The following is a 12,264-nucleotide window of genomic DNA, read 5'->3' as shown; positions in this document are numbered from 1 at the left end:
ACTTCAGGCCTCTTTCATGCTTAGAAGGCATTTTATCAGCTTAGTTAGTCTCAGCCCCAGCTCTGGCTAGTATCTGTTCTCACATGTGAAAATTTATTTATTTTACCCCCAAATTATCTACCTTTTAACAGCCTACTTTCAAAACTAAATATATTATTTATTATCACTTAAATCATTATGATTAAATAGTAGTTGTGATTTTGTTGATTCTGGACAGAACTATTTTCCATGTATAGATTGTGAAAATATATAAGTAATGTACTGTAGATGGAGGTTGCTCATTAGTTTCCTGGCTGCCCAGACCCAAAATAATTACACAGAAACTATATTGCAACACTGCTTGACCTATTAGCTTTAGCTTAGGCTTCTTATTAACTAACTCTTACATGTTAAATTAACCCATTTCTATTATTCTGTGTATTGCCACAAGGCTCATGGTTTACCGGTAAGGTTCTGGAGTCTGTCTCCTTCGGCAGCTACATGGCGTCTCCCTGACTCCACTTCCTTTTCTTCTCTATCTCTGCTTGGAATTCTTGTCTTGCTCTATTCTGCACTGCCATAAACCCAAAGCATATTATTAACCAGTGATAATAAAACATATTTAGAGCATCCAGAGGGGACTCCCACATCAATGTACTTTCATAATAAAATTATGGAACAAATGTGGGATGAGTATGAACATTCCACAGCTCTTTTGGCTGCATTGGTCCACATCTTGTGGGTGGGACCCAAGTTCAATCAGAAAGTGCTTGACTGATCCCTTTCATAGCATTTGTACCACCATTACACTGGTAGCCTTATCTTACCAGGCCAGTTTTGTTAATTCTAGTTCATAGGGTTCACAGCTAGGTATAACAGTGTTGATGACTTTTCCTCCCTAGTAAGCACTGTGAAAGCTAGTCAATAGGATGAAGCTTCCAGATCAGTCTCAGCTTGATTTCTGTGTGTCCTATGACCCAGGTATGTAGTGTCTTCAGTGGTAGAGTCTTACTTTAACTTTATGGTAAGGGTAACTAGAAGCAATGGCAATAGCTTGCAATGTTGGGGGTGCCATCCCTGTGGCTAACAGCTCAAAAAGATATAACCCATACCTGGAACAAGGCCTTTTATTTGATAGCCTTTGGTGTCTGAGTGAGGTATTGTTTCCGCTACATGTTAGCTCCCTATATCCATTCTGCTTCAAGACTTCAGCAGAATTCTTGTGTTTTTATCCAGAGAGATATCCAAACCCTTCAAATTTATAGCAAAGGAACCCCCCCCACACACACACACCTATTGAAGTGACTAAACCTTCCAGAATACAAGTGAAAATGTCTCTGTGGCCTGCACATGTTTCTCTGTGGTTGTGGTAGCAGAGGCAAGTCTTATTAAATAACACTGAGTCCTTCTACTTTTTTCGTAAGTATCAAATGTATTAGTAAGTGATCTGCCAGTCCAGTTCCTGGCTGTGGGGCCATATAAGTGTTAAAGCCTTACTTGATTTGACAAAGTTAAAGCAATCGGAGGAAATGTTCCTCTATATAAATGGTAGACTTAAACTCAGAGAGAAAAACAATTTAAATTGAAAGTTGATATATTTCTTATATTGATTGTGAGTTGAACCTTTAATGGCTGAGCCAGCTCTCCAGCCTGAAAATCGATGTTTCCATAACAGAGTTGCAACTGGAAACCAACTTTTTTGGGCCAGTGAACTTTTAATTCTGGTGGTCAGTTTCTGAAGACCCGCTAGAAAAAGTTTTGAGGGATTTTAAAGTTGACTTTAGGTGACTCACGGGGTGTCAGGCACAGTTCTAGTAGCTTTTTTCTATGACCCAGACATCTACAGATGTGGATTTCATTGCTGTTTCCCCCAGTGCTACACAGTTGTCTCTTCTTTTTGAAACTGCCCACCAGGAGTGTTCCCAAACCAGATATTATCAGGAATCAGACGTCAGTAAACAAAGCAAGTGATGCAGAAAGTTCTATTTTTATTGGAAAGCAAGCATTTGAGGAAGCTCCGTGGTTAGAAGTTATACAGAGAGCAAACGTGAGTAGAAGGTTGTACATGAACCAGAGATCTGGGACCATATTACAGGCGGCTTCTGGAAGGTATCATAGACTTGACTCTGGCGAGGTGAGTCCTAGAAAGAGAAGGGGTAAACAAGGGCAGTCAGAAGTTGAGGTGTAAATGAATGGGTGTCGGCCTCTTTCAGTTCTACCAGAACCAGTTTCTACAAATTAGGGTACTCAGCCGCTAATAACTCCGACGGTCCTCAAGTGTGTCCGTGGTTTCTGTTGCTCTCCCTTTCTTAATGCAAACAAAGTAGTGAACACTGTCTTTCTGCTCAGGCTCAGGCTGCACTCCCAAGGTTGCAAATGTCTAGCAGTGACCTCTGTACACTTCCTACCTTGTGTTCACTTTTGAACTCGTCCTGTATCACAAATACAGATTTAAGAAGAGAACAACAACAGCAAAAAACCCTTTTACTTTGTTCTTGGAGACTCCCGTACTCACATATGGTGTATTCTGATTACTGCCAATCCTGCCATCTTCTATCTTCTGTACATCTTAATTAGGCCACTTCTCCCCACAAGTCTCCTTCTCACAATCATGTCTTTTTGTTTCGTTTTATGACCAGCTGGGTCTAACCAGGGCCACTAACATGACCACAAGCATGGGACTGTCCGTTGGACTCTACCAGGCTCATCATTAGGCAGACAACTGAGAACAGTGTCCGCCCCAAACAGAGATCTTTGTAATCCTATCTTCTATCTGATGGAAAAGAAAACTAATCCATAACCCTGTGGTTCTGGTGGAAAACGGAGGTAACAGGGACTCAAGAACACCCCAGTGTGGAGAAAGATCTGCAATAATACCTTATGTTAATATAAGCAAGAAACCAATTTTTGCCAAGTCAAATTATAAGAAAAAATAAGATTATGTCATAAAATGTTAAATATGATTTCATAGGTGGTACATATTTAATAATATAAACTCCATCCATGTTTAAAAAAAACCCTGAAAAATACTTCCTTAATGTCAGAGTGTAGTACCCGTTGTTAACCTGGGTAGTTTACTCTGCTTCTCTCATACCTAGTACTCATTTTTCCGGGGCATGCTCGTTATCTTTCTCAAAATTTGTAACATAATACTTCTACTGATAGGAACAAATGGGTATCAATCCCATGATGGACCCAGGGCTTCCTTATATACCACATGCAAGCATCAGGATAAATATCTCTCCTATTGGTAGAAACATACCTTGATATTGATCTTGTGCTTTAGTTGGTCGATGACTACATTATCCCTTGAGTTGAGTTTGATATAGGTCTGCCCCTCCCTTTGTAAAATAGATATCTTGATTAAAATTTCTTCTTTGTTGATAGTGGTCTTGTGATTTCTTTTTGTACTGTTCAAGATATCCTTTATAGGATTGTGAGCGTTCTTGTCCAAACTGGCGTTGTTGTCCAAATTGGGCTAAATCTTCCTCTGTTTTTACCTGGCTAGACTTTTGTTGCACAGAACTCTCATCATCATTATATTGCTTACGTACTTGTGATAGCTCCTCATTCATAGCAAAACCTTTATGCTTAGTTTGTTGAGAAAAACCTTGTAGGGATTTTTGTTGGCCAAAAGATTTTAGTTGGGTGTCTTGGGATTTTACTTGGCCATAAGATTTTAGTTGGGCATCTTGGGATTTTGCTTGACCATAGGATTTTAGTTGGGTATCTTGAGATTTTACTTGGCTATAGGATTTTAGTTGGGTATCTTGAGATTTTACTTGGCTATAGGATTTTAGTTGGCCATCTTGAGATTTTAGTTGACCGTAGGATTTCAGTTGGGATTCTTCACCATAGGATTTTCGTTGACCATAGGATTTTAGTTGGGCATCTTGGGATTTTAGTTGGCCATAAGATTTCACTTGGGAATTTTGAGACTTTAGTTGTCCATAGGATGATTTCAGTTGAGATTCATGGGATTTCACTTGTCCGTAGGATTTCACTTGTCCATAGGATTTGACTTGGGAGTTTTGGGATTTTAGTTGTCCATAGGATGATTTCAGTTGAGATTCTTGGGAGTTCACTTGTCCATAGGATTTCACTTGGGATTCTTGGGATTTTAGTTGTCCATAGGATGATTTCAGTTGAGATTCTTGGGAGTTCACTTGTCCATAGGATTTCACTTGTCCATAGGATTTGACTTGGGAGTTTTGGGATTTTAGTTGTCCATAGGATGATTTCAGTTGAGATTCTTGGGAGTTCACTTGTCCATAGGATTTCACTTGGGATTCTTGGGATTTTAGTTGGGACACTTGTCCTTTACGACAAAGTGCAGCCCCCTTTACTCCTGTATGTTCTTGTGAAAGACGCGACTGTGACATTTCACCATCCTGGCCATATACTTGGTGTTTTGTTTGCATGAAAACACTTTCTTCAGCTACATCATCACTGCCTCCTTTGAGCCCATAACTGACATGACCTTTCATAAATCCCGACGAGCTACTAGTGAAGCCACCTTTCGTGAAGCCACCTTTCGTGAAGCCACCTTTCGTGAAGCCACCTTTTGTGAAGCCACCTTTTGTTCCACCTGGTAATTTATAATAAGAATGTTTGTTATATCATCTGCATAGTTCATTCCGAGTCTTATTCCAAAAATTGCCTCATAAAACTGTTGATGTTTCCTCCAGGGATTTGGGTTTGGGTAGAGAAGAATTAAGTCTCATCAAAAAGATTGCCCTATGGAAGGAATTGCCCACTCCATGAAGGATACTCTCCCTGAGTGACTTTCTCTCTAGCTACTGTCTCTATACTCACCATACTGCCCAACCACAGCGTCCTGTCTTTCCAGAATGAGGAGCAGAGAGAGGATGAAGACTGAGGACTTCATCTTGTCAGGAAGTGCTTTCACTGAGAAATGAGCTGAGTTGCTCATTTATATCTTCTTTAGCTGGGTGTACCACTGATGTGGCTGAGGCTACAAAAGATGCTGCCCCCCCCCTTTTTATTATCTCTAAATGTCAACTTCCTCCCCTCTGCACAGTTGGGGACATTGGTAATGTTCCCAGGGGTTTAGTGCAGGGACGCAATGTTTTCTCTGTCATAGCCTCAGCAAATATTTATCAACCCTCTGAGTTTATCACACACTCTTTGCATTTTCAAACAAAATCCAGGCTAGAGTTTTTCATGCTCTGAAGGTAGCCAGGGCCAAACCAAGTTTTCCTAGTCACAGTGTAGTGGTGTTCTTTCCATTCTGGCATTGTTTAGCATGCTATCTCAAGAAGCCCATGAAGCTACTTGTTTTACATGGAGTTTTACATAGCTTCACATTTACATACAAAGAAGCATTCACATGTGTAGAACAACATAGAAAGAGTTGAATAAGAGAAAACCTCTAATAGAAAGTTTGAAGAATAAATGGAGAGATTGAAGCTGTAGCTATGTGGTAGACCACTTGCCTGTCACGTGTGAGGCTCTTGATTCAAACCTCGGCTCTGGAAAAAAAAAATAATCAGGGAACATCAATGCCCAAAAGTAGCTCTGAGCTATATAACTATAAACGTTGATGTGCCAATGTCTATATTTATCTAAGAGAGATATGGGTGTTTGCTTTTATGATTAGTTTGCTCTGCTAACTTTGGTAAGACAAGACCGCCATGGTTGTGATGGTTTGCTAGCTGTGGCATTTTAGGTAATCCGTGTGTGCAGTGGAATGAGCTTGCGGTGTATCTGGAAGGCAAGGTGAAGTGTAGAAGCATTTGAAAGGGGGAGGTATTGCAACAATTGAATGGTGACAGGAATCACTATTGGACAAACAAGAAAGACTCTCGCTTTCCTTACTGAATGTATGTCATGGAATCCAACAAAGAATAAACCCCAGTATTTTAATTTAGAAAGCTCTGACAGGAACGTTATCCAGCCGCACTAGTAGTGGGCTGTGGTGAACACTTCGCCACCGGTGATGCCACTAGCATCCTGAGACAAGATGGAAGACTTGCCTTCTTGTTTAGAAGGACAGCTTTGTGTGACTGTGAGAACAATGGCTTTGGTGACTCAGACACACCTTCCAAAGGACAGGACTGCGGACATGCTCTTGGGGGAAGAGAACATCCCTGCAGTGTGTTCCGCTTCATACTCCACCATAATGCTGTAGTCTGGGGAGGAAGTCTACTTGAAACATATTTCCAGCCGTCCCACCCAACATTCTGGGTAGTACTGTATGGAAGAGGCAAAGAAAAAGCCAAACTAGGCCCTTACAAAAAGAAAATGCATAAAATAAATGTAACGTTTAAATAAAATGCTTGAGTTGCACTGAGCCACTCTGACCTCTTATAAAGGGAAGTAACTGTTTCCCTCGGGAGACCAGTGATTGCTTACTGTGTCCACTCAACCCTATCTCTCCTCCCATGTCTCTTATTTGTTTTAGAGAAATCCAGGAAATTCTTCAATCAAAGGTAATAAGGACAGGATCTGAAAACTTTGATCATATTTAGGAATTAAGAACAAATCTCTTGACAATCTCTTTATGAAATGCAGATGAAACTCAGGAATAATGTCTGTGAGCAAAACCCAGGAAGTTGAGGATCACAGATGCCATGCAATTATGCTATACATTCCAGAAGAGTATGCATTGAAATGAAAATTTAAATCTAAACATTCAATATATTGGTGGAGAATGAAAAGAGAAGTGAGCAGTTGGAAGGATAGAAAAACAAATGGAGAATAAGACAGACTGATTCTGGAGAAGGACAGTAAAACTCTTGCTAGATAGTTTTAAAAAATACAGGTCATTTTCCTTTTGAAAACATTTTATTAACAAGGATGGCAAAATCCAACTCAGAAGTTGTGAAATAATATGCTTGGGAACGGAAAAGGAAATTTAAGAGCTTTGTTTATATCTATGTAAGAAATTATTTGGCAACTTGAAAAATATAAGATAAATTATCCTAAGAATAGGCAGAAACCCTAAAGTGTATGAATACCACGGGATTACAAAAGCCCATCCAAAATTACTTAGGCTAAGGTCAGCGCCTGTGTGAAGGGGATGAAGTCCTGGGTGAACGTGCCTTGTTGACATGAGCATGGCCATGGCAAGGACACCAATACTTCAGACCCAGGGGAATGGCAAGGCCTTCACTTGGCCCAAGTATGGATGATGATAAATTGTTGACCTTTACCTAAAACTGGTGTGTACAGAAACTACCACGCACGGCTTCCTCATCCAGATGTCGCCAACCTGAGACTGCTCCCCTGCAGAGACCTCTCACTGAGATTAGCTTACCTGCTTTTTCCTTCACCCCATATTATAAAATCAATGCACTTAAGTTTCCGCTGGTGGCGTGTCTTCATCAGTGTGCATGGCCACCTGATCCCAGATTGTCTAGACTCGTCTCTGTCCTTTGTTCATTTCCAGTAATGGCCCCAGTCAGGTCAGGTCCAAAGCTGTGCAGGTTGCACAGCCATCTATGCCGTGCCTGGGTGTACAGAATCAGTCTTCAACTAGGTGGATGAGGAGTCCTATACTTTAATATGTGTGACATGAAATTTACTATAGTAAATAGTTTTTATTTTTCAACTTCATGCTATTAAGTACACTCATATTGCCAGTGTCTATCTCCAGATGTTTTTCATGATTACAATTCACATCTGTGGTATTAGGTAACACTACATTTCTCTCTCATCTCAGGCCCTCATAACCTATTAACTCATTATGTGTCTAGGAATGTTATCATCCTGGGTACTTATACAAGTGAGACAATACAATACTTATTCTTTCATGTCTGGTGTTGTTTCTAATTTAATATCTTAAAATTTCAATTTTTTTAATAACTCAAATTTTAAAAATATTTTTGTCTTATGTTAATGGGTGTTTTGCCCGCATGTATACAATGAGCCAAATATGTATTCAGCGCCTGTGGAGGCCAGAAGAGGGTGTGAATCCTCTGTAACTGGAGTTACAGATGCTTGTTAGCAGCCATGTGGATGGGGGAATTGAACCCAGGTCCTCCGACAGCAACCAGTACTCTTAACTGCTGAGCTATTTCTCCAGCCCCATCCCATAACTTCATATAATCAGGAGTTTCCAAGTGTTTCAGGACTGCTACCATGAAAGGAATCAGTTGAATCAAGTCAGAAAAAAAAAACCCAAAATGCCAGAAAAGTTATATATTTTTTTAAAAACTTGGAATTATATTTTTAGGAGTATAAGAAATGAGTAATTAGATATGTTTTTTTTCAGCATAAAAGGAATCAGAAAAATTACAAGTTTATCAAATAAGATGAGGAAAGTACTTCCCATCTGAACAAGATGTTTGTAAGTTCCCGGGAGGAAAGCAGAGGTAACTCTGCATAGCATCCCCTAGCCTGGGCTGTGCTCATTCATGCTTCCTCCACCACCGACACTCTGATAAGTGGGATGGCTACATCCATTTTTAACACAGTCTAAACGTGTCCCAAGTGGCAGACTTGCCATACCCATTGCAACTGCAAACCAGGGTGTCTCTGCAGGCCTCACACAGGACCCCCGCTGGCAACATAGGAGTGATATTGATCACCAAGGAGGAATCACACATATGAGGTGTGTTATGTGACAGGTGCTCTGCTCAAATCTCTCAGAGCAAAAACAAACAGGGAGACTTTCCCCAGATACAGCATCCTCGGTTTTCGCCCAGTCGTGTCCTGGTTCCGCGAATGTCCACTTCCAGCAGGATGTAACTAGCTGAAGCCAGCTCCGTCCTAGCCCTCTACACATGCACTTTACCTTCGAGCCCTGAGATGGAAGCTGCTGGAATAGTCAATTGAGAAAGGAGATATTTTTAGAATTCTTCTTAGAACTCCTGTTAAACTCAACGCTGTAGTAGATCTCGATAACCCCCTCCCATAGGCACACAAGCGTTGAAGACTTGTTAGTGGGAGGTGCTTTGACCACAGGGAGGTGTGACCAATGGGAAGCAAAGGCTTATTGACCCATACCGTGGATGCATAGGAAATGTAGTGATGGTGGCTTAGAGAACATGGTGTTAATCATGACTTTTCCGGGTGAGGACGCCTAAGGTTTCCTGAGCTTCATTTGCACTGTGGTTTGGATATGATGTGTCCCGAGAAGGAGTCGCATACAGAAACCATGGTCCTCATTTTGAGGATCCCACCACCAAGAAGGCATTGTGATATAATACCTCTGGCATCATTGGTAAATCGATCCATTAGTAAATTGATTCCCTGATGATATTATTGGGAAGTGATGGAAAAGAGGAATTGAGCCCCAGTTGGAGGAAGTGACCCCTGCAAACATGCCTAGGGAGGGTGTACCCACCGGGAGGGTGTACCCGCCCCTCTCAATATTTCTCCTCCATCTGCTTACTGGCCTGATATCACACGTGAGGAATTTCTCTGTCACATGTGCACGCTACCATGCTGCTCACCCTTGCCATAGACCCACAGCAATGAAACAGCAACCATGGACTGAAGCCTCGGAAACCGCCGTGCAGAATCAATCTTTTACTATTTTAAATCATTTGCAACAAGCTTTTCTCACTGCAAGGAAGGGCTAGAAAATGCAGCAACTTCTTGGGGTCTCTCCGTTTCTCTTGGGACCCATCTGACTGCCACTGTTAGAGGAGCAGGCCACTGGTAGCTATAAATGACATTTGCGTCTGTTTTCTAGAGGACCTATGGGACCATTCTGTTGACTGTTCCTCTTTCTCTTCTTGTTCTTTTACTCAGTGGGAGTTCAATTTCCTCCAAGTCCTCCACCCTCCAGAATCTCAAGGAAGCTTCTGTGGGACCTTTAAGCTGGGATGAGTGTCTCACGATGTTGCTGGATACTGAATCCCTTAGACCTAAGGTTTGAGACCAGGACAAGAGCCTTTAGACACATTTCTGTTCTTTCCCGTGATATTTATACAGTTTAGGTTTTCTAGATATTCTTAAGGAAAGTACCATACTGTCTGTTACTCTCTCCAAGAGAAAATAAAGTTATCAAAAGCACTTTGCAGTCGTCCCCTTTTCTTCTAGGATGGCCTCCTTTGAGTATCAAGACGCCATGTTGAGAGCTTAGGCTCCACCAGGTACTACTTTCCTTTATCATATCACAGGTTTCATCTTCGCACTACATTAATTTTCTATGCTGGTTGGTTCTCCTTTCCCCATCTTTGTTTTACTTTATTTAATTAAATTTATTATTATTATTTATTAGTAGTAGTAGCAGTAACAGCAGTAGTATTTCACAAACTCTAAGCCCCTTGTGTTATCTGTGTCTTTGGCTCAGAGGACTGGACAGGACTTTGTTCTTTGACCCATGAATAAGATCAGCATCATCCTATCTGTTTATTACTAAGCTCAGTAAGAACTGGTTCTTGGCACACAGTAAGTACTGAGCTCACAGGCACTGTGCTCAATGCTAGTTGCGCACTCTCTCAGTCTAATCTCCAAGGCCTGCTTGAGGGCAATGGAAAAGGATTAGACAGATTCCTAGGGTACCACGTAGCTCTCCTATCTCAGATTTGACGATTGTGCTTTTATCTATGTTCCTTCTTCAGCACAGCACAGGGAATGGATTTCTCTGTGACATTTCCTCACATGCACTTTGTGTACTTGGCTCACCCTCCGCCTCCATTGCCTCGTCTCGTTCTCTTCCACCTCTCTCTGCTTATCTTCCTTCATCCAGAGTCCCTCTTCTGTGCTCACATATACATCTATGTATGAAATTCTCAAAAATAAAAGATTATATGAAGGGAATCTCATTATCGTTCTTACTGGTATGTCCCTCTCTGAGGGTTAAGGATATTGGATATTATTCATGTATTTGCTGATCAGTTGTACTTCATCTTAAAGCACAATAAAATACCTGTTTTATTTGTAAGTGTGTATGCCTGTGTGTATGTATGTGCACCACATACATGCAGAGACCCTCAGAGGGCAGAAAAGGGTGTCAAACACCCCAGAACTAGAGCTATAGGTGGTTGTGAGCCACCCTGTGGGTGCTGGGAACTGAATCACCGAGCCACTGTGCTAGCCCCTCTACTCCTTCTTTGAGAAGTGTCTGTCCAGTTGATTTGTCTGTTTACTGATTGGCTGACTTAGGTTTTAGGGTAAAACTTTTGAGTTCTAAATATATTTAAAGTATCAATCCCCTAAGAATTTAGCTGGCAAAGGCTTTTTCTTTTTTGTATGCTGTGTTTTCGTTCTGAGCATTGTTTCTTTTGGTCTGCAGAATATTTTTAATTTGATGCACTCCAACTTGGTCAATTCTTGCTGTTATGTTTGAGCTTTGGAGCTCTCTCCAGAGCACCACTTTCTGTGCTCATATGTATTTTCCTCTAGCAGTTGCAGAGTTTCACATTGTACATTAAGGTCTCAGATCCATCTGGAATTGTTATTTATTATTTGTCTTTTTTAAAAAAGTAGCATATAACATGTTAAGTTTCATTTTGACATTTTATTTCCTTTTGTGTTATAAGAATTTTAGTTGCCTTTTTGTTAGCATCTACCCAGTAAAGCCTAACATAAGCTGTTAGTGTAAAGGTATTAGTATTTGCACTACCGAGAAACAAATTATTTTGGTAATTTAGTTCTTTGGCAATTTCACACATGTATAGGATGTATTCTGGCTACATTCTTCCCACAACCCCCTCTTATCTCCTTTTCAAGTGTATCAGTCCCTTCCCCTACCTAACTGTCCCTTTCCCAGATTTGTGATCTTTAGTTTTGCTGTGTGACCCGTTTAGTTTAACCAGGGACATCAGTGTGACTATGGGATTAGGACTATCTATTGGGGCCTGCTGGGGTCACCAGGGGTTATACAACCAAAAGTCATGAGTTCCCATTCTTTGAATCTACGCAGAGAAAATGGTTCATCAGTGAAGGACAGGGCCCTCTGAGTCCCTCCTACATTCTCGCTGGGCTGTTGGTGGACCCATTCTTGTGCATACCCAATGCAGCCACCCTTAGTTGTTCAAACTTCCTGATTTCAGTGTCTGTGCTATGCCTAGAAGAAGGCATTTCTGAGCCCTTTTCTCTGTCTTCCAGCTCTTCCCCCATCCCATTTTCCACAGTGTTCTTCGAGCTGTAGAGATACCCAAAAAACCCTAGATGCTATGGCCATTGCTCTTTGTTACCATCCAGAATCTGATGTTAAGACTCTGCAGAAGACTCCACATGCTTGAGTCAGGGACATGGAGGGGTCTGTGTACCGTTATTGGGAGAGAAAAGTAATCAGTGTTGTTGCCAGCAGTGAACTCTGCAAGCTACAGTAACAACTGCCATAGCAAGATCAACCCACTCGTGTAA

The 12,264-nt window shown here is 41.2% G+C and overlaps 2 protein-coding genes across 3 annotated transcripts in view; one reads left to right on the top strand and one right to left on the bottom strand.

Moving 5' to 3' along the window:
* Window positions 1-12,264, top strand: part of LOC121460088 (recombining binding protein suppressor of hairless-like protein) — a 197,603-nt gene that overhangs the window by 45,559 nt on the left and 139,780 nt on the right. The gene's annotated exons all lie outside the window — the stretch shown is intronic.
* LOC121460085 (seminal vesicle secretory protein 2-like) lies at window positions 1,948-4,934 on the bottom strand. 2 transcript variants are annotated; one of them, XM_041670229.1, is made up of 4 exons: window positions 4,795-4,934; window positions 4,279-4,567; window positions 3,242-4,098; window positions 1,948-2,120 (listed from the first exon to the last, which is right to left on the bottom strand). In XM_041670229.1, exons 1-3 carry the CDS (start codon window positions 4,910-4,912, stop codon window positions 3,282-3,284), a joined length of 1,224 nt encoding a protein of 407 aa, XP_041526163.1. In that variant the 5' UTR covers window positions 4,913-4,934; the 3' UTR covers window positions 1,948-2,120; window positions 3,242-3,281. The 2 variants fall into 2 exon arrangements, with proteins under 2 accessions (XP_041526163.1, XP_041526162.1); XM_041670228.1 differs by having other exon boundaries at window positions 3,242-4,567.

This window comes from Microtus oregoni, unplaced genomic scaffold (assembly GCF_018167655.1).
Source record: "Microtus oregoni isolate MIOR12 unplaced genomic scaffold, Mior012 000020F_ref0000438, whole genome shotgun sequence".
Taxonomy (NCBI): Eukaryota; Metazoa; Chordata; class Mammalia; order Rodentia; family Cricetidae; genus Microtus; species Microtus oregoni.
The sequence above is the reverse complement of the archived record's forward strand: the minus strand, read 5'-3'. Positions and strand labels throughout refer to the sequence as shown.

What these genes read in the sequence shown, in the direction of transcription:
- LOC121460085 (XM_041670228.1), bottom strand. Translation starts at nt 4,912, where the DNA reads ATGAGCAACTCAGCTCATTTCTCAGTGAAAGCACTTCCTGACAAGATG. An exon ending in CGCTGTGGTTGGGCAGTATG is followed by an intron (nt 4,568 to 4,794) that starts GTGAGTATAGAG and finishes ATAAATTACCAG; the next exon opens with GTGGAACAAAAGGTGGCTTC.